This window comes from Triticum urartu, chromosome 1A, assembly GCF_056163025.1.
Source record: "Triticum urartu cultivar PI428250 chromosome 1A, HENAU_Tu73, whole genome shotgun sequence".
Taxonomy (NCBI): domain Eukaryota; kingdom Viridiplantae; phylum Streptophyta; class Magnoliopsida; order Poales; family Poaceae; genus Triticum; species Triticum urartu.
The window spans coordinates 434,540,409-434,561,547 of record NC_141873.1 but is presented as its reverse complement, the minus strand read 5'-3'; the positions used below and the strand labels follow the sequence as shown (position 1 = coordinate 434,561,547).

At 46.2% G+C, this 21,139-nt stretch overlaps 2 protein-coding genes across 2 annotated transcripts; both read right to left on the bottom strand.

Moving 5' to 3' along the window:
- Nucleotides 1-7,611: 7,611 nt before the first annotated feature.
- Nucleotides 7,612-12,130, bottom strand: LOC125535043 (uncharacterized). Its single transcript, XM_087524149.1, has 2 exons — nt 12,009-12,130; nt 7,612-8,208 (listed from the first exon to the last, which is right to left on the bottom strand). Exon 2 carries the CDS (start codon nt 8,204-8,206, stop codon nt 7,790-7,792), a length of 417 nt encoding a protein of 138 aa, XP_087380275.1. The 5' UTR covers nt 8,207-8,208; nt 12,009-12,130; the 3' UTR covers nt 7,612-7,789.
- Nucleotides 12,131-14,578: 2,448 nt separating this feature from the next.
- LOC125516219 (protein RETICULATA-RELATED 4, chloroplastic-like) lies at nt 14,579-20,704 on the bottom strand. The gene is made up of 8 exons (XM_048681704.2): nt 20,006-20,704; nt 17,729-17,797; nt 16,818-16,949; nt 16,639-16,692; nt 16,515-16,559; nt 15,387-15,526; nt 14,995-15,120; nt 14,579-14,901 (listed from the first exon to the last, which is right to left on the bottom strand). Exons 1-8 carry the CDS (start codon nt 20,555-20,557, stop codon nt 14,865-14,867), a joined length of 1,155 nt encoding a protein of 384 aa, XP_048537661.1. The 5' UTR covers nt 20,558-20,704; the 3' UTR covers nt 14,579-14,864.
- Between the last annotated feature and the right edge of the window lie 435 nt (nt 20,705-21,139).

The window sequence follows — 21,139 nt, the reverse complement described above, 5'->3', positions numbered from 1 at the left end:
CGGATGCGGGTTTGTCCGGCCCGTCGTCGTTTGCGCGAACGGCATCGGTACGGCCCCGTGGCCGAGTTTACTCCCCATCGATGCCGACAGGGGCAAACCCCGTGATGAAAGACACGCGAGATGTTCAGATGAAAACTTCGCGATGATGCATAAAAATACACTGGAAATGAACTGACTGGAGTGGGGTTCAATGCTTCAGGACCGTTGGCCACCATGTATGTGTGTGTGTATCCCCGTGTCAGATGTGGCAGGGATGAGTGAACCACGGTACTGCTGTGCGGCATTGAAGGCAGGTGTACCGCGCTGCACGTTCACGCTCTACTGGCTACATCTGTGTTAATGTTGCACTAGCTTCACGTCACGTAGGGTATAGGCCGTTGTGGCGACATCCTCAGTCACATCGCCACGGGCAGATCAGTGCAGCACCCATACTCGATAGAAACCCTCCATTCGTAAATATTTGTCCTTTTAGAGGTTTAAAATAAACTACCATATATAGATGCATATACACATATTTTAGAGTGTAGATTCAATCATTTTATTTCATATGTAGTCACTTGTTGAAATCTTTAGAAAGACAAGTATTTAGAAACGAAGGGGATAACAATTATATAAGAAACTCCAAATATTTATGAATCGCATAATTAAATCTTGTTGAAATATGTTGTAAAAAATTCCGGCAACAACACAAGTAGAATCTTGCCATCTACTCGTGCATACAAAATGGGTATATAGAAAAACGATGATTAGTGTTTTTTTTCTCTAAAAACTCGGTTTTTGGGTTTTTAGAGAACTGAGTTTAACTTATCCGTGATTTAGTTGGATAACCCAAACAAGGTTTTAGTTTGTTATAACAGATTTTGTGTTTAAAAAGAACCAGTTCTCTAAAAACAAGCTATCCAAACAACCCCTAAATAAAACACGGTACCAACATGCTAAGAGAATAGCGCTAAATGCAAGAGAGGTTTAGCGGAAAATGAATGACAAATGTAAACAAATGTTGCATGCCAGTGATTACAAAATAAACGACCATGTGTAGTGGTTGTCTAAAGGCATCCATTTTTTGAGGGGTCTAAAGGCGTCTCTAATCCAACTATAATACTCCAGTTAACTCCAAAAAAGCTCGCTTTCAAAAGCCAGGATTTTGGAGGCCGCATTCTAATCAATCCCTACAATTAGCTGCCAATAAAGTTTCTTTGCGGTAAAATTAAAGCTGAAAAACACAAATTTAGTCACCATCACTACAAACATGTATCATTTCCTAACAACTACACAAATACAACAATCCTAAATATAATATAACACTAGATCTAAGCATTATATCCCTCTTACTCAACTGCTTTTTGTACATCTTTGCCCCCCATCCTTCTATCTTGTTGTTGTCATTGATCTATAACCTTAATTTTGTTGATTCTTCGCCCAAGCTTATTTCTTCATCGCAAGATCCCGGGGTGACATCTTTTGTCTTGCATTTCCTTTCTCTGCCTACCCACTTCAAATATTCACAAATGTCTGTAACCCTTCAATGGGAAACCGAGAAACCTCCTCCCAGTGTTGGCTCAGTCATTGCAAACACGCCGAGCATGGCTGAGGAGATGCCAGCATCGCTCGTGCTTCTTGTCACCGTCACTGAAGTCGGCACTGTAGCCAAAATGTAAGCTTGAACCCAAAGTCTGACAACTCCTTTGCCTCTATTGAAGACATATTCACGAACCTTAACTTGGTCCATGACTCGCAGGCGGCACCAACAGGCTTCCTTCACTGACATTATTATTGCGGCCAAGGTCGATTTGAGGCGGGGGATAGCAAAGGGGTCGGTTTGAGGTGAGGGATAGCGAAGAGGTTGACTCGAGGCGGTGGACGGCGGGGAATGGCGAAGGAGTCGATTGAAGGAGGGAGCAGGAGCACGCAACTCAATTGGAAGCGACATGCGGCGGGGCAACTGAGGACAATGGCGGCGGTGACGACAAATGGCTAGTGGTGGGAAGGATGCATGGGGTGCCGACTACGAGGCGTTGGTAGGTCGGGAATGGGTCAGGGGAGAGGGCTCGAGACGAATGAGGGGTTGCATTGCCAGCAAGATCAGTTGGGGCGTGAACTCGCGAGTGATGGCGGCGGCGGTTGGGAGGAGGATAGTTGTTGCACATGTGACTAGGAGGAAAGCAGTGGCACAGCCAACCCATAAATACAACAAGGGCAGGACCTAACCAACAGACAGTGTGAGCTGCCACCTGCCAAAAGAAATAATCCTTCTAACCGCGGATTAGGACTAGTGTTTAGGAGTAATATTCTGGACCGGCTGGCAGGGGTCGCCGGGAGGTGGCTCCGCCACTAGAGGAAATCACTCACAACCGAAATATTAGTAGGGATGGTTGTTTTGGGGGGCCAACCCAAAAAACTTTTCAAAGTTAAAGCCATTGCGGGGATCGTAAAAAAAGCAGTTTTACGAGAGTTAGGTGTATGTCTTGGACTAGACCTGTTATAATGTGACAAACACACACCGCCGGAAACCTAAAAAAAATGGACAGTTTTGGATCAAATTCATATTCAACACTCAACTCAACACAAATCTCATAATCTCGAAGGAGGGGAACATACAAGATTTTTTTTTACTATTATTAAGAAAATGAATCTTTGTACAACCTCAAGAAACCTTTTCTTTGGAATTCATTACAAGAACACTCACATTTTTTAACCATCTTTTTATAGTTGAAACAAACTTCAAAATTGTTGAGCTCGAAATCAAGTCTGAACTCCTTTCCCCACAAAATAAAAGATTGAACTTGATATAACTTTCTTTTTGCTAGAATCCTTATATTGATGGTTATTATATCGATTTTTCTAATATGATGACTCTAGCAGAGTTGGTTTAGATGCTATCGGCAAACATGAACCTGAAAAATAATCTTTTTTGGGTGGACCATCTTAGTTAAGCTTTATTTATAATTTTGGTTCATTATCATACTAATGTTAAAAAAACGTTTTACATTATGAGACGAAGGGAGTAGTATATATAAACAGAGCACACACATGGAGATGTGTGCTCATGTGCATCACGAAAGTCGAAGCACAGAGTCACGCTCCAGCCGACGTAGGTGGATGCACGTGTATGTGCGTCCTCGCTACATCATGCATATTCCAACGGTTATCACACGGTCACACGGTCAATCGAGCATGGCACATGCAGTATACTGTCAAAATTAAAGAGCAAACAAAAGGTTTTCTCTGAGATCATCAACTACTACTAGATCGAACCGTCAACACGTAGACGTACCACGCAAGCAGAAGCAACTCACGAACGCACGCTTAGGACTTCATGACGACGCACGCACTACTGCTGCTTCGTCGTCGGCGGCGGCGGCGGGGGCAGTTTTGACTATTTTGACCTGTGAACGAAATCAATTCACAAAATGAACTGCCCGTAAAACTATTTCACAGCACTGACCCTTTTGTGTGGCGCCCGCCACGCAGGCGCCACACCCTACGGTGCAGCGCCTAGCTCGCGGGCGTTGCACGCCAGTCCACCGTGGCGGTCCTTGGGCCCGCACCCAGAAGTGCAGCGCCTCCTAGCTAGGCGCCACACATGTAATATGCAGCGCCTAGCGTTCGGGCGGCCGGCGGCTTCCTCCTCTCCCCCTCTCAATCCCCTCTTAAAAAATCATCAAATCTAACGATTTGGCCCGTGGATTCCTTCACCAATCCATCCTAGAAGGTACTTTTCTCCGATCCCCTTCTTTCTATCCATAGAATGTATGCTATTTCGGAGATTTGAGGAACCCTTGTTTGAATCTTGTGTGTATTAGATTTAGGGAATTTTTGTTTGAATCTTGCATGTATTCGATTTGGGGAACCCTTGTTAGACTAGAATGTGGTTTGGATACATAGGTTGACATGTTATTTATATAGTTTGGATACATAGGTTGACATTTTATTTATATGGAAAAGATATTTGTATTGAATCTTGCATGAGGTAGGCTTAGTTTAGTTTATTGAAATTACATTTGTATTGGCAAGAATGGTTTGGATACATATGCTTTGTATTTTGCATCTAGTAGGCGTACTTTAGTTTATTTGTATTGAAAAGATAATCGTGTTGACAAGAAAGCTTTCTTTCAAAATTGTTAGGATGGTTTGGCTTCTCGATGATCACTGGGACAAACAACACCGGTCGTACGCTATGGCGGTGGAGCAGCGGGTAATAATGAAAGTGGCCTGTTTTATGAATTTTGTATTTATTTCAAACACAAATGCCCCATATGTAATGTTATGAATTGTTTGTTTGTAGGCGCTTGCACCTTTGAAGCTTCGTTCTCACGGGGTCACCCTTGGGTGGATGCGCTATGATGAGCGATACACATCGTATGTAAGGGAGACAGGACTTCTCCCTTTCATTCATATGGTCAGACGGTCGACGCCACCCAACAATGCTCCAGCACTCACCGCGCTTATTGATCATTGGCGGCCGGAGACACATAGTTTCCATCTACGGACCGGGGAGATGACAGTGACGCTTCAGGATATTGCTATGATCACCGGTCTTCCTATCGATGGGAATCCTCTATGTATGAGCACCGACTCCGATGGGTGGCGCGCGCAGATGCATGCCCTTATCGGTATGGTTCCTCCGGAGCCTCCGGAACCAGCAGCAGAAAACAAGAAGAAGGAAAGAGTCGCAGCCGGTGCTACTTTCACGTGGATTACTGAGCACTTTGGTACTTGCCCACCGGAAGCTGATGAGGACACGGTCAAGATATATGCTCGTGTCTACATGTGGTATGTGATATCCAGGACTATGTTTGCTGATGGCACAGGCAAGAATGCTCCATGGATGTGGCTAAAGGCGTTGACCGTCTTCGATAGCAAATGGAGTTGGGGTTCGGCGACACTGGCTTACTTGTATAGACAGGTATGAAGTTGTTTCTTTTTCACTTCATTGCTACATTATGAATGCGATCTTGCTCTTAATTGAACCATGTTCTCTTTTATGTGCAGTTGGACGAAGCCTGTTGTAGGTCATCTGGAGGTATTGGTGGTTGTTTGCTCGCACTTTCCATATGGAGCTGGGAGCGTTTGCCGGTTGGACGTCCGAAGAAGGTGAAGTACGATGATTGGGACGACAAAGGCGACCTACTACGGCTACCCACTTGGGCTTACAAGTGGGATGTGATAAATGAGACGACAGATGATCCCTCGGTCATGTACAAGTTGTACCAGAGTGAGCTTGACGCGATCACGCCTGAGCAGGTGAATTGACATGGCATAAGTGATTATGATGCTTCTATTGCAACTCGATATCAATTTTGCATTCTATCCCATTTTGCAGGTGATATGGGAGCCGTATGGAACAGGAGATAGTTTTGGTGACCCTTTAGAGTTCAGGCTGAATCCGATGTGCACTAGGGATAGGGATCTCTGGCGTATGCGGTGCCCACTCATATGCAACTGGGCGGTTGAGCTTCACCTCCCACATCGAGTGCGCCGTCAGTTTGGTTTGTTCCAGGCACATCCGCCGGAGTGGGAGGACACGGACAAGTTGCTACACGCGTAAGATATAATTAACCTTGAGTACTTAGCAGCTTCTCGGCGGTTTCGATGCTACTAATATTATGTTTCTAACTTGCAGGTTGGATAGGAAAAGGCAGCGGAAGATTAAGGATTGGGCCAAGCATCACAGAAAGTATGTCGTACAGTTTGCGCTTAGTGTGGAGCAAGCTAGGGCTGGAAAAGGAGTCCAGCTTTGTGAGCACTGCCCTGTAGCGTTCAACAACTATCTCACATGGTTTCTTGCAAGTAACCGTGTGGAGGTATGCAAGCCGGCGTATGCTGAGGAGATTTTGGAAGAACCCACTGTTTTTGATGAGGTAGCCCAACACCAGTACAACGCATTAGTCAGGAAAGGCAACTCAGTGATCCCTTCAGCTCCAATGATGAACTTTGTGGTATTTTCCCTCTTTGCTTTTCATTCACACTATTCACATCTTCGCTTGCCTAACACGTTAATACCATTTCTGTTCATAGCGTGCCCAGATCAAGAAAGCAGCTGATGAGACCGAGACTATTCTTGAAACAACCCCGGCTGGCAAAAGCGATGGAGAAGGTGCACTTCGAGCATTCATCAAGGTTCACATCTCCTTCAAACTAGCACTTAACATGTGTTGCTACGTTCGATGTCTCATTCACTTGTACATGTTGCAGCGCCAGGGCCAAAAGTTAAGGCGGCTATCAAACCTTTTTGGTTGTCGTGACCCCGAGTATGTATCACCAGAACGGTCTAGGTCGGCGACACCATCAGATCCCGCTTCGGTCCAGAGCCATGGTGATCATTTGGAGGATGAGGATGTGGGTGTGGTCACTCAAGAGGTATGGCATGAGCATATATATCCAATTGTTGATGCATTGCTAACTATATCCTCACACACGGTCTTTCCATATCTTTTGTTGATGCATAGGTTGCTGATGATGATATGACCTTGGGGGCGTACCAGGTTAGGTCTGCATACGTACTAAAGCCTAGAAAGGGAATCAACAAGTACACACCTGAAGACTTCACCGAAAGAGGCAAAAGGACGGTCGGCACCTCGCGGATGGCGGCTTTGGATGACTATTTGGATGACGATGTCGATGACGTGGAGGAACCGGAGCCGGAGCGGGAGCGTGTTCCTCTTCCTAGGAAGGTCAAGAAGTTAGCCAGCAAGAGGGGGGGAGCAGCCAAAAAGCGCTCAAGGAACTAGCTCTTCTTAGGAACCAGCCATAGTCCTTTATTTGTATGTCTTAGGAACTAGCTCTATGTTGAACTTGGAGTTGATGTCTTAGCAATGTTGAACTTGGTCCTCTATGTTGCACTTGTTGTCTTCATAATGTTGAACTTGATCTTCATTAGCTTCACCATTAAAGCCCTCATCTTGATCATTCACATTGGCAGTCTCGACATGTTTGAACTGGTCTGGATCCTCGAGGGTGACCTCAACTCCCTGCTCAATCACATTGAACTCTGAACCATGACAATCACCCTCTGGGTGCACCAAGTCCCCCTCTCCCTTCCTCATCCCTGGGCGTTGCACTGTACAGTGTGGCGCCTCGTTGGCGTTGCACTGTACAGTGTGGCGCCTCGTTGCTAGGCGCTGCACTGGCTGTAGCTTGCAACCAGAGTGTTTGCTCTCTGGTTAGCTCAGTCCATGTGTGCAACGCCTCGGCTCTAGGCGCTGCACTATACAGTGTGACGCCTAGAGCCGAGGCGTTGCACACATGGACTGAGCTAACCAGAGAGCAAACACTCTGGTTGCAAGCTACAACCAGTGCAGCGCCTAGCACGGAGGCGCCGTACTGTACAGTGCAACGCCCAGCAGCTAGGCGTTGCACTGTATAGTGTGGCGCCTCCGTGCTAGGCGCTGTACTGGCTGTAGCTTGCAAACAGAAAGTTTGCTCTCTGTTTAGCTCAGTCCATGTGTGCAATGCCTCAGCTCTAGGCGCTGCACTATACAGTGTGACGCCTAGCGCTTAGGTGCCACACTGTGCAGTGCAACGCCCAGCAGCTAGGCGCTGCACCTATACTTAGCAAATTTTTGGTACACGCACACATATTCCGATGAGGAGAGATAGTAGCTCACGACACATAGCAAGCAAAGAACTGTGACACATAGTACTTCACGACACATACTAATTCATAATACATAGTACTTCATGACACATAGTAGATCACAACCAAATCGAAGAGGAGAGATAGTAGTTCATGACACATAGTAGTTCACAACCAAATCGAAGAGGAGAGATAGTAGTTCATGACATAGCTCTATTGCGTAGAGCAAGGCCCCTTTCCCTTCTTCTTCTTCTTCTCTTCTTCCTCTTCCTCCTCCCTTTTCCTTATGAGGTGGGCCTCCTTAACCACCCTCTCCATGAATATCTTTTCCTTCCTCTCTTTTTTTTCAGCTGCAATTGCCCAAAGCTTTATGGTTCCTTCTTCAAAATCCTTTAGACGTTTCTTCTGTGCCTCCTCACATTTCCTCACCAATGCTTGCTCCCTAGCGCGCATCGCATTTGACGCTCTCTCTTCTTCCTTCCTCTTCTCCTCAAGCTCCTCTTCCTTTTTCTTCTTTAGCTTGGCTGCATCCTCCTCTCTAAGCTTCTTCGCAGCCTTCTCCCACCATCCCGCCATCTCATCTTCGCCATCCTCCTTCATTGTTGGTTTGTTGGGTTGGGAAGCCGCCATACCTACAATGAGTGAAACATAATGGTTAGTAAAGACAATACAAACAAATGGAACATATGAAAAAAAATAACATATGGAAAACAAGAACATTTGAAACATTATAGTTAGTGAGCAACATACGGAAATGGTCCATTGAGGTATCCAAACATTCCTCTATAACGACCTTGCCCTTGTCCATCACCACGGCCAAGTCCATCACCAAGGCCAAGACCATCACCACGGCCAAGACCACCACCACGGCCTAGACTACCACCACCACGGCCTCTTGTAAGTCCTAGTTGCCGACCTCTTTGTTGCCTAGATCCTCTTTGACTAACACTTGGTTGGCTTGGCACTTGTTGGCTACCACTTGGTTGGCTAGGCACTTGTTGGCTACAACTAGGTTGGCTCCCACTTGGTTGCCTTGGCACTTGGTGGCTACCACTAGGTTGGCTCCCACTTGGTTGCCTTGGCACTTGGTGGCTACCACTAGGTTGGCTCCCACTTGGTTGCCTTGGCACTTGGTGGCTACCACTAGGTTGGCTCCCACTTGGTTGCCTTGGCACTTGGTGGCTACCACTAGGTTGGCTCCCACTTGGTTGCCTTGGCACTTGTTGGCTACCACGTTGTTGCCTTCGCACTTGTTGGCTACCTCTTGGTTGGCTTGGCACTTGTTGGCTACCACTTGGTTGGCTCCCTTGTGTAGCTCCTTGTTGGCTAGTGCTTGCATCATTTTTCTTGGACCTTTTCCTTGGTTTCGTACATTTTCTTTTGTTGTGGCCATGACCTTTGCATTCCCCACAACAGGAGCTCTCACGAGGCTCTTGGAATTGATCGTTTCCCGCTTCGCGGCGGCCACCATGGCCCCATCCGTCCATGTCGCCTCTAAAACGCTTTGTTTTACGTCTACCACGTTTAACAACCTTCAACTCCGGATCCGGCCATAGTTGAACTCCATGGTACTCCGGCCATTGTGATTGGTCAAAGTATGGGTGAAAGCGGGGAGCCCATGTTTTCTTGACCGTCATGATTGAGAACTCCAACTCCCTCACGGTGCGTGGGTGATTGATGTCCACATTTCTAACGCGACCGGCGGTATACAAATGTGAGCATGGGAGATGAAGCAACAATGGCCTCCCGCAAGAGCAATCACATTGTGTTAACGACACCTTGAAAGGCTGACCTCCATGTTGCCGGCCATCGTTTGTGGTTCCTCCTGGCTCTTTCACTTCATACTTCCACTCTTCGTTGTCATATAATATAGCTTCTTCTGAGTCCGCCTTTCGTGATTGAAATTCTAACCATTCATCAACCTTGGGTGGGAACTTGTACTTGTACTTGCGCGGGTTCTCACCCGCTATCCGTGCATCAGTTTCCATTGAGTACTTTAGAAAGTACGCATTCATCTTGTCAAATGTGTATTGAACTATTGCCGTCACAGGTAATCCACGTGCACCTTTGAGCACCCTATTGAAGCATTCGGCCATATTGCTTGTCATTTGACCGTATCTTCGGCCATCTTCATCAAAAGCACGTGCCCACTTGTTCCGGTGGGGAATGTGCCTATTCATAAAGTATTGACCCCCGTGATCAAGTTTTTTGTGTGCGAGCAATTTGTTCAACAAAGTGGCGAACCGCTTCTCGGAGAAAGCAAGACAACAATCTTGAAGATCATCGGCCAACTCCTTAAGGCCACATGCCCTATAGAAGTTCGAACAAAAGTGTCTCATGCACCATCGATGGTGCAATGGAGCATGCCCGGGAATGTCAATCTCCACTGCGTTAAGAATTCCTGCATGCCGATCCGATATGACACAAATTTTCCTTTGAGCGGGTAACACCTTCGTCCTCAAAAGACACATAAACCACTCCCAGTTGTCATTGTTCTCTGCCTCAACCAAAGCAAATGCCAATGGCAACACCCGGTTATTGGCATCACTTGCTATCGCAACCAACAAGGTGCCCTTGTATTGTCCGGTCAAGAACGTGCCATCAATGGAGATGACCGGCCTACAGTGTTCGAAAGCCCTCACGCATTGCTCGAACGCCCAAAATGCACGGCCAAATACTCGGACTTTCTTTCCTTCATAAACCGTTGTTTGGTGCCCATGAGGCTCGACAACATGAACCATGCCCGGGTTTGTGGCGGCCATGGCTAACAACAACCTAGGGATTCGGTTGTATGCTTCCTCCCAAGTACCATACAACATCTTAAATGCGGCTTGCTTCGCCTTCCATGCCTTGCCGTACTTCACCTTGTAATGAAATATGGCTTTCACAAGGTCAATGACATGTTGGACGCTCATTGTTGGAAGTGTGGATATTGAGTTGGAGAGCCTGTAAGTGATGAACTCAGACGTGAGTTGTCTGTCGTCTTTGGACACAATCTTGCCATCCACCCTTTTGCCTCGGCACATGTGAGTTGGCACACAACTCACTACGTGCCAAGCGGGACCTCCTTTCCATGGTCTTGCACGCATAATCCACGGACATATTTCATCTTCACATGCACATGCAACCGTGTAGCGTACATTGACGTCCGAATGCACCACCTTGTGTGGACGATAATGCGTAACCGAGTAGTTGTCGAGCCACATCTTCAATTCCAAGAAGGTTTCGAACTTACTCCCTTTACCAATCCGGTTCTTGTCGTCTCCCAAATCACGGTGAGAGCTTGGCCTAACCCCAAGAGATATAGATTTGCCACCATCCACAACGGCTTCATCCGCGAGACTAACATCCTTGAACAATGGTGTCTTGTGATCCCGACCGAATACCTTCTCGAAATCTTCGGCCTCCTTCACCGTGAACCCATCCTCATCAACTTGTTCATCGGGACCTTCGTCATCCGAATCCGATGCATATGCACAGGAAAAAGGGATGGAATGGTCCATTGTCTCTTGCAAATGATATTTGTCAAGATCACCCACATTGTTGTCATGTATATCAACTTCATTGTCATCGTCTGCATACTCATCATTGTCCTCTTGCAAAGCTTCATCTTGGTTGTTTGTAAACGGGCTCAATGTTGGCCTCACTTCTTGGGTCAAAAGAGGTTCAACAATTTCATCTCGCTTCAAGGGTGGGGGGCTACTAGCAACCAAAGGGGAGGGTTTCCGGTTTAAGTCCAGATGCAAATTTGAATCAACCTTCTTCGTTGCAAATAACTCAAGAGCCTTGTCAAGTGAATCGGCCACCGTTTCCTTGTATGCAACCCAACGTTGCTCCGAGTTGATACTCATTGTCTTCCAACGGATGTGCATTCCAAAACCTACATTATGCCTTCCCTCCAACTCAACGATATCACTAGGGTCCATCCAATTCAAATCTTTCCTCACTTGTTGCAAGAGCTCCGCATAGCTAGGACTACTATCAAACAACATATCTACCTCATCCGGATCCGGTTCAATATTGCCTTTCAAGAAGGCGTCTTTGTCCCCATGATGAACAAACACACATGTTCTTCCCATCCCTATAAGCATTCAAACAACACATCGTAACATTGCTTCCACGAGTACTAATTTAAGGATTAACACGGAATACAAACCCTAATACATATATATCAAACAACAACCCTAACCCTAACCATAACCCTAACCATAACCCTAACCCTAACCATAACCCTAACAATAACCCTAACCATAACCCTAGCACCAACATAAGAACACCCATAAGAATAACCCTAACATACTAACAAAGCCTAATCATAGGAAATTGGCAAACAAAGATCTCACATCTCCATGCAAATATCTAGATCCAAACAAAACTAGGGTTTCCTAAACTAGCATTACTTGGATCAAAACAAGGGATCGGAGAAGATTACCTTGAGGGAGGGTATGACTTCGAAATCCACGGACAAATTCTTCAAATTTGCAAGTTTTGGGAGAGGATTTGAGAGGGGGAGAGAGTGGGAGAGGGGGCAAAACTCGGGTTGGGGTGTGTGGGGTGGGGGGAGTGGGGGAGGGGGGCCTAGCCGCTGGATAAGTCACAGTGCAGCGCCCGAACGCTAGGCGCTGCACATTACATGTGTGGCGCCTAGCTAGGAGGCGCTGCACTTCTGGGTGCGGGCCCAAGGACCGCCACGGTGGACTGGCGTGCAACGCCCGCGAGGTAGGCGCTGCACCGTAGGGTGTGGCGCCTGCGTGGCGGGCGCCACACAAAAGGGTCAATGCTGTGAAATAGTTTCACGGGCAGTTCATTTTGTGAATTGATTTCGTCCACAGGTCAAAAAGTCAAAATTGCCGGCGGCGGGGTGGTCGTCGGCGGGCCCTGCTTCAGCAGGAGACGCTGGTCTTCGGCCTCCTGCAGGCGCGCGATGACGGCGTGCAGCAGGCCGATGGTCTGCTCCTGCCTCATCGCGGTGGCCTCCATCCTCCTCAGGGCCTCGTCCTGCCTCCGGATGGTCTCCTCCTGCTTGCGAGCGTTCTCCCGGATGGACTCCTCCAGCCGCGCCTTGTGGCGCGCGTCGGCGGTGGCCTTGGGCAGGAGGTCGACGACGTGCCTCGCCACCGGGCGCGGCAGCACCGACTCCACCATCGCCTCCAGCTCCCACTCGCTGCTCTTCTTCCACCCCCACCAGAACCCCACCGGCACGCCCGTTAGGAACCACTTCGCCCTCATCATGGCCATCGAGACCGATCTTGATGGATGTGCGACGGTGGGTCTAGCTCTAGTAATCTCTCTCCGATCTACGGGCCCTCGCAAGAGAAAACACACGAGGGATATATTCTGGATATATATAGGGCGCGTGTGAATATCGAGATGTTTGCTAGGGTTAGTTGTCTGGCCCACGCACGTATGAGGCATGCGCGGCTTGGGTTCCAAGATGTAACGTACGCGTACACACACGGTCAAACCTTTTTTTTTTAAGAAATACTCCCTCCATTTTTATTTAGTTCTCTTGGTCAAAGTCAAGCTTTACAAAACTTTGACCAAGTTTATATACAAAATATTAAGATATATAATAACAAATCAACAACATTAGATTTATTATTAAATGTACTTTCACATCGTATAGATTTATTATGATAAATGTCTATATTGTTTTCTATAAACTTGGTCAAACTTTACAAAATTTGACTTCAGTCAACTCTAATATGCAGAGTAAATAAAAACGGAGGGAGTACACAAACCATCAAACCAAGAAGGATTGTTTCGGGTGCGCCCAGCCTCCATACGTGCGTAGCAAGGTTTTTTGTTTTTGTTTTTTGCAAGCGCTACGCCTCGGCCGACTGATTTTTGGCAAAGATCGTCAGTCACGAAATCCTTCAATATGATCGAGCGGTAGTTCGAGCGCAACATTGATCATGTTGCAGTGTAGCTGCCGCAACATTGATCATGTTGCAAAACGCCGTCGTTGCAACATCATGTTGATATTGCGTCTTGGCCGCAACATCAATCATATTGCAATCCAACTACCGCAATATTGCAATCCGGTCCGCCTCGTTGTCTGTTGTTTGCAACACCACCGTTGTTGCAAAAGCTCAACTCAGAGGTGATGAGCAGTGACAACGCCGAGTGTGCCGGCCTATAGCAGTGTGCCATTCTTGAGACCTAGACCACGACACCCACGGCGTATTTTTTGCGCGTTGACTCGTCTCTCAACACCGATGACCCCTTTGAAGCACTGACCACCCATGCGCATGCATTACTAGCGGTCACCCAATGCAGCACCAGTGGCTCCCCTTCATAGCACGTCATCGCGTTAGCATGCTTCGCGGCAACAACAATGAAGGCGCCACCCATGACTGGCTCCCCTTCATAGCACGTCATCGCGTTAGCATGCTTCGCGGCAACAACAATGAAGGCGCCACCCATGACTGGCTCCCCTTCATAGCACGTCATCGCGTTAGCATGCTTCGCGGCAACAACAATGAAGGCGCCACCCATGACTGGCCTTTGCAGCATAGGAGGCTCACCCCTTTGCACCAATGTTGGCTTGCTTTCACAGCTCACAGCAATAGCAGCTTGCGACTGCACACATGAGGGAGGGTCGAGGGAGGCAGCACCGCGCTGGAAAGGTTCGTTACCGGACCGGACCTAAGCGGTTGTGAAAGGATAAGATCGCGTCCCTGGCATGTGTCACTGGAAACGTGGCGAGAGCATGACGCAGCCGATGAAACGGTGCAATCAGTCAGTGGCTTACGAGCGACAGAGATGCAGACGCTCACAACAGTACGCACGCTCACCCATACAAACATCCTCACACACAAACACATACCCTATCCTTATAGGCAGCTCCAGGGACTAAGACGATAGGTCTCCCAATTGCTAAGCTTCAAGGGAAGAATGAAGTCTCATAACCACACGTCAAGACGTGCGTGTCATGCAGAACCCAGATGATCTCTGTTATCTGCACAACTTTTAAACAGAACAAGCCAGAGCACAGGAACATACTTGCGCAACAGAAACGACTGCAAAACCATCGTCTGAAACGAATCGAGTTCTAACAGGACAAAACTCACAAGCCACCAAATAGAATCCAAGCGCTTGTTCTTGGGAATTCGACAAATTACCATTTCTCTGCACACATCTTTCGTTTCCAACAAAAGCAATCGACCTCTGTCATTAGTGTCTCCTATGAAGGCAGATGAGTCAGGATAGGAAGCACGGTAAGGGTATGGCGTAGCGACGAATCGACGTTGCAAATGATTTGTGCAATTCTAGGTCTGTCTTCAACTTATTGTATGCCTATAAACTTGGCATAGTCAACCCACCTGCAAAGGCAAAATGTTCAGCCAGTAAGTGACCACATCGGAATTTCATGTTTAGATTCAGAGTTAACATCCTGCGGACTATAGATTACTTACAGTAGAGAACCCAAGAATGTGTTCCCCGTCCGAACCGCAAAGCACAGTGCACTCAATGCTAGTTTGTGGCGGTGTAGCAACGGCTCGAGCATCCGCTGTTCGATCACTCCAGCCAGAACCTGGTACCTGTTATAGAAGAAGTTCAGTTGCTTTAGTTTTCGTTATTTTTGTCCGCACAAATTTTCAGGTTTCCATATCCTAGTGTCCTACTTTTGTATAATTATTTACTAGACGGTTTTTGGAGCCCTCATAATGTCCCAATCGGAACGGAGGCGGAATTAAACATAACATAATCATTAGAAAGGTTCATCTTAACCTCTTAGGAAATATTAAATCACTTCATGCAAATCAAACATATCACATAGAGTAATAATTGCAATATTGCATGGTACCTGAGGTTACTAGAAACTGCCATGTATACACCATAGGCAATACTTGTTGAAACAATTGGGATATCCTCAACTTCGCCAGCATCATCCTTGTTAACAGTCTTTCTTGCCTTTATAATTGCGTTGGTCACACCCGTGCCAATCTGAAAAAAGATTTTGCGCCATTTAGCTAGCAAGCCCGTCGATATTGAAGTTCCCCAAGCTGTGCTTTGGAAAAGGGATGTAGTGCAGCTTGGTAGCGCATTTGTTTTGGGTACAAAAAGTCAATTGATATTTATAAGAATTTGGAACCCAACTCAAGCTGAAGAAACTTATTCAATGGTCACTGCTAACCGCTTTTGGTCCCAAATCTTTTTAAGCTTTTCATAAGGACTTGAGTAGTACTCCCTTCGTTTCTAAATATAAGCCCTTTTAGAGATTTCAATACGGACTAAACACTCTAAAATGTGTCATCCGTATGTAGTCCGTATTGAAATTCTAAAAGGTCGTATATTTAGGAACGGAGGGAGTATTTGAAGAGTAAAAATGGCACTGACTAGTTGTTACTATGTCATTATCTAAAAAAAAAACTGTTCCTATGTGGAACCAAAAACAAATTGTATCATTACTTCAGCATGTTCCTTAGCTTTTCAAATGTTCCCTTCACCTAATACAAGATCAGTGGCACTCTGCAAGGTGTTCTTTATTTAAGAATTAACCGGCATATCTGATTGAGGCTTCAAGGTCGTAATATACAGTTGTAGTGCTGACATATCAACTTAACAATTACCATCAAATTTATTAAGTTGCACACTACCAGGCCTCTAGATTTTCAATTAAACAACTGAGCAGTGCATGACATAACGAGTGCTTACATGAAAAATAACAACCTCATCAAACCTCTTCTAAATATTACTTTTGCATGTTTTCATGTGAGTACTAAACGGTTACTTCTTCCTATGAGAACAGAGTACTTGAGAAAAAGAAAATATTTTTTCTCCTCATGCTATTTCAAGATTAAACAAAAAAAAGATGATAGAAGCTTCTATCGATTCCTCGCATAGCATCAAGGCAATGCAATTACAATTGAATAAAAACACAATGCTAGTACTGTTTGTCAGAAACATCAAAATTACAGCATAACAAACTTACCAAAGATGCACTCGTTCCTACTGCAAAAAGTTTTGCGCCGTTCCTCTGAAAGAAGGCGAATTATTAGTTTGTGACAAACACGCTCTAAACAAGTCACAACATAGCACAGATAGTTAATCTTTACCATAATAGCTCCAAATCTCTGCAAAAATGTGTATGATCTTCCAGCCAAAGCAACCTGCAGAAGAAGTCACATAAGTTCCCTTACAAGTTTCAAGGAAAAGATAAATACTTTCCCTTTCAGAAAAGTAGATTCTTCACTGTACCACTAGGAAAGGGAGAAATAAGTTGAGATCACGTTACCTGGAATGCATTATCCGGGCAGTTGTGGAAGAATTTAGCAATAGCCCCAGCATTCATTGATAGTGCTGGTTGCAGAGACACAGTTGGAGCAGGAAGCCAAACAAGCATGAAGTCTGCAACTATTGCCATGACCTAGAAAGTATTGCAACAAGATTTTAAGACTAGTAATCAGAAGAGTTCTAAAAAATCATTTGTGCGCTTCAAATCAAGTAGTATATTTTTAGATAAATGTAACTTTTGGACTACAAGATCACCTGCATGAAAGTGAGCATGCAAGTGGTTACTCAGTTGTCAAGCTCGCCCACCCCTATATTTTAAACACTAACCCTAATAAATTAGAGCAGCGCGATTTCCGGTAAAAAAAATTAGAGAGGCGGAACACCTCTCCTCTTTTCAGGAAAAAAAATGCAAAAGAACTTTGTAAAGCTTGGCGGGTGGAGAAGGAAAGGGGGCAGGTCTGTGCTGTTAGGACTGGGTCTAAAATGCAGGTTATATATTTTGAAGATCAATCTGTTTATTTATTTTGGCAACAAATCTAAAAAAGGTTCATTTGGGAATCATAACACATTAACAACCTCTAGCACAGCTTCGCAGGGTCAATCAAAAGTGCGTATTGATTCTTTGTTCTGATTTCTGAAAGGAAAAAAAAATGATGACCGAAATCTCAAATCAAAAGTAAATTGCTTTATTCACCCCCTAATATGAAGCCGCTTGCACAATTTACCAGGGTTCGCAAATGTTTGCACAAAATACTGAGAAAACCTTGTGCCTTTTATCAAGAGAAGTTTGACTGCATGCTTTTATTAACATCATCTGTTTTTTAAACATAGGTAGTAATTCTGAGTGTACGGAATCGAAGGCAAAGTCTCGCCAATTTGTAAAGGATATCCCAAAAAATAATAGAAGCATACCACATCGGCAATCACAAAGTCAAGCTCCTTGACAAAGTTCTCCCTCCTTCGCTCATATTCTGCCGCAGTCTAGCAACATTAAAAAGAAATATGTCAAATAAGCTGTACAGAACTTAAATATGCGTTGCAAACTGAATCACAAAATAATGCAATTGCCCTCAAATAAAAGCAATGCAGATATAGAATAGGTTTCAGGCATACAACTTGAGACAAAATATCTTGATGTTTCTAACAACAATGCACCCAAGTATATGTGTTGCATTGCATGTATTTCTCAATTCTCAACTCTGGAGATGAGCAAATGTTCTCCAGACCCTGCATTAACTACTCTCTCCAATCCAAAATAGGCTCACAAGAATTAAGGGTGTAGAAAAATGTTAATGCTACCCTTCAATTGTTTGTATAACTTTCTGTTTTCCCTCCCAGTAGAGTTCTAGGCTCAGTTCTCAATGAAATTAATGAGGGACTAAATAGGAACAACATGAGCAAAAGTGCAGTGGGAGTATATATTCAACTAGAAAATGCTAAGAGCAAGTAAAATAAGCTTATGTAAGCGGGCTATAAGAGTTAAAATGTTATATTTCTGCTGACATGGAGGGGAGAGAAGAGGAGCCTACTACAGAATAAGAGCCAGCTGCAACACGTGCTCCTAGGCACTATGTGAGTGAGACGTGGGCCATGCATTAATAAAGTAGCACATCTTTACATCTAACTATTGTACGTGCCGGCTATAACCTTGGCTATAGATGACATGGCAATATCATATAGCCACCAGCTGGCTGTACTATTAACCATGCTCTAAAAGGACTTACTGTGGATCGGAGGGAGTACATATTCCTAGGGTACAGAGTTCCCATTCGGCTGCCACTGGGATTGTATTTGAAGGATATGTCCACAAAGAGTCAACGGAAGGTGACTAGTGCATACTTTGTTTTACTTGAAAAACTACTACATACTGGCCTTGACGTCGGTGTTGGTTTTTCCAACGAAAAACAAGAACATTCTTTCACGAACTTCCATGACAAAATGCTAGTTGCCTTGTAACGCATACACTGGAGCGTTTGTCCCATCGACGAAGGCCACTATACATGTTTTCTGAAGAGCAACATTATCCTTTCTTTTTCTCTGGCTACTAAGATGTTTCAGTTCGCCAGGTTGTCTCTTGCCTGCTCATGGATTCAGCAGGCAGTTCAAAAGGTTGACCTATTTGGGAATCTCCGGATCTATGCTTATTTTCAACTCCCCGAAGCATTTCGTCGCTTGCTACGCCCTTCCTCCAGCAAAGCAAAGTAAGCACTAGTCAAACAAAGTATACACAACGAGAGAAGTTCTAGTGCTACCAAACAAGTTTTGTGGTTCCTATGCTAAGCTACCAACACACGATAGCGCTACTAAAGAGTTATGAAAAGAAAACTAGCATTGCCATAAGATGTACTCCCTAAGTGATCTAAACGATCTTATATTAGTTTACAGAGGGAGCGTCTATCATCATGTCATAATTTTAGTATACACATTGAGATTAATTTTTTTACTGTGCACCGTAGGCCAGCAAGAGAGAAATGGTGAAGCCATCATTCGTACGTTGTGCTGAATCATTTTTTGTAGTATGCTAGATTGTACGATCTATTATGACATTTTGGTGGTGCCACGGCACCACAAAGCTTGGTAGCTCTGGAGCTTTGTGGCTGATGTGACCGAATAATGCTACTCAGAGAAAGGCAAGAACAGCAACACTTGCCTTTGTTCTTTGCCAGCAGAAGAGTATACTTCAGACCGTAGAAAGGCTTCTTTTATTCTGTATTCCTTTCTTCATCTAGCAAAGCGACATTTGCCTTTGTTTTCTTTAGAAGGACATGTGCCTTTGTTGTATTAGAGGGAATGAAATTGCACTTAGTAGACTGTCCAATTAGATTATGGAATACCGAATACATCCGATTTAGTGAAGAATCGGCATCTTGTCACAGCAGAGAAATATTCCCGCCCCATTTCTCACCGAAGCGCTCGTCCAAACAACGCTCCCGACAACCCTGAAGCGACGTCGACAACAAGCCAGAGTCGGGCACGCATCGCCATCGAGCCAAAGCCCGACTCATACGACAATCTACCACACACATCAGAGCTGGGCCTTTGAACTCTAGGCCACAGAAACTTCTACAGTGAAGCCAGTCAAAGCAGAGCAAACCAAACCACATCTGACGATCTGAAGCGCAAACCACAGAAACGAGATGCTGCTATGTGGAAAATACACGGAGTGGAGGACTTCATTTTCACACGGACCTTGGTGAAGATGCCGACGCCGCACTCCATGGCGACCTTGGCGAGGAAGAGGTCGTCGGCGAGGAGGCGCTCCCTGAAGCCGCCGAACTGGAGCAGCCAGCGGAACATGGGCGACTTCTCGAGATCGGCGAACCGGCGCACGATCTCGCCGGGGAGGCGCCCGCCTTCCACGGCCGCGGCCATGTCCGCGGGAAGGCTCTCGAGCTTCCGGCCCAGCTGCGCCAGCACGAACAGCGCCTCCCTCCTGTTGACGGACGCGTCGTCGCCGCCCTCGTCCTCGTCTCCTCCGCCGCCGGAGGGGAGGTCGTCGTCATCGCCACCGCCGCCGGAGCCGGAGCCGGACCCGATGTTGCTGCCGCCGCCCGAGGAGGCGAGCGGGAGGGGAGGGAGGAGGGGCCGGGTGAGGCGGAGGGAGGGGAGGTGGAGCGGGAGGGAGCGGTGGAAGGGGAGGGCGGGGAGGCGGAGGAAGGGCTGCGGCTGGAGGCGGAGGTGGAACGGGGAGGCGGGGCCGGAAGCGGAAGCGGAGAGGGCGTTGGGGGTGGAGAAGGCCATGGCGGGGGATGCGGGAGGTGGTCGGAGGGGAGGCCGGGGGCGGGGATTGTGAGCGGGCGGGCGTGGACCTCCCGGGGAAGAGGAGGAGAGGAGTGTGGTTGGTGAAGGAGCGGAAGCCCGCGAGACCGCAGCCGCGACAGTCGTGTCGACGCGAGTGGGCAACGGCGCTTTATACAACTGTGCCACCTACGACGAGTCTATGAGGAGCCGCCGGAGGTCATGCCCATTGCCCAGAGTCAAAGCTGACGAAAATATGATACATTTTCCAAACATCCTTGCCTTGGGCTTTTATATTACCCATATAAGAATTTCAAGTTTGCAAGCATCTCCCCAAATTAATGCTAGTAGATACGTAAAGTTCCATATGCTAAAAAAAAGATACGTGAAGTTCCATTTACATTGATTTAATTGACAGCTAAAATATATTTTTGGTGCATAATTACACCAACAATAAGATGACATGTAGTAAATCACTGTGATTGCATGCTAAATTTTTGTATTCCCGCTGCAACGGACCGACAATTGTCTAGTGAGAAAATAAATGTAGTGCCATTCTATAGAGAGGGTAGGAAGGCCACATAG

Bases quoted from the DNA above. Each gene is read 5' to 3' on its own strand.
- LOC125535043 (XM_087524149.1), bottom strand. From the start codon at position 8,206: ATGGCGGCTTCCCAACCCAACAAACCAACAATGAAGGAGGATGGCGAA.
- LOC125516219 (XM_048681704.2), bottom strand. From the start codon at position 20,557: ATGGCCTTCTCCACCCCCAACGCCCTCTCCGCTTCCGCTTCCGGCCCC. The intron at 17,798-20,005 runs GTCCGTGTGAAA...TAATGTTGCTAG, and splicing joins GCGTCGGCATCTTCACCAAG to ACTGCGGCAGAATATGAGCG. The intron at 15,527-16,514 runs GTAAGTTTGTTA...ATCTTTTTTCAG, and splicing joins TAGGAACGAGTGCATCTTTG to ATTGGCACGGGTGTGACCAA.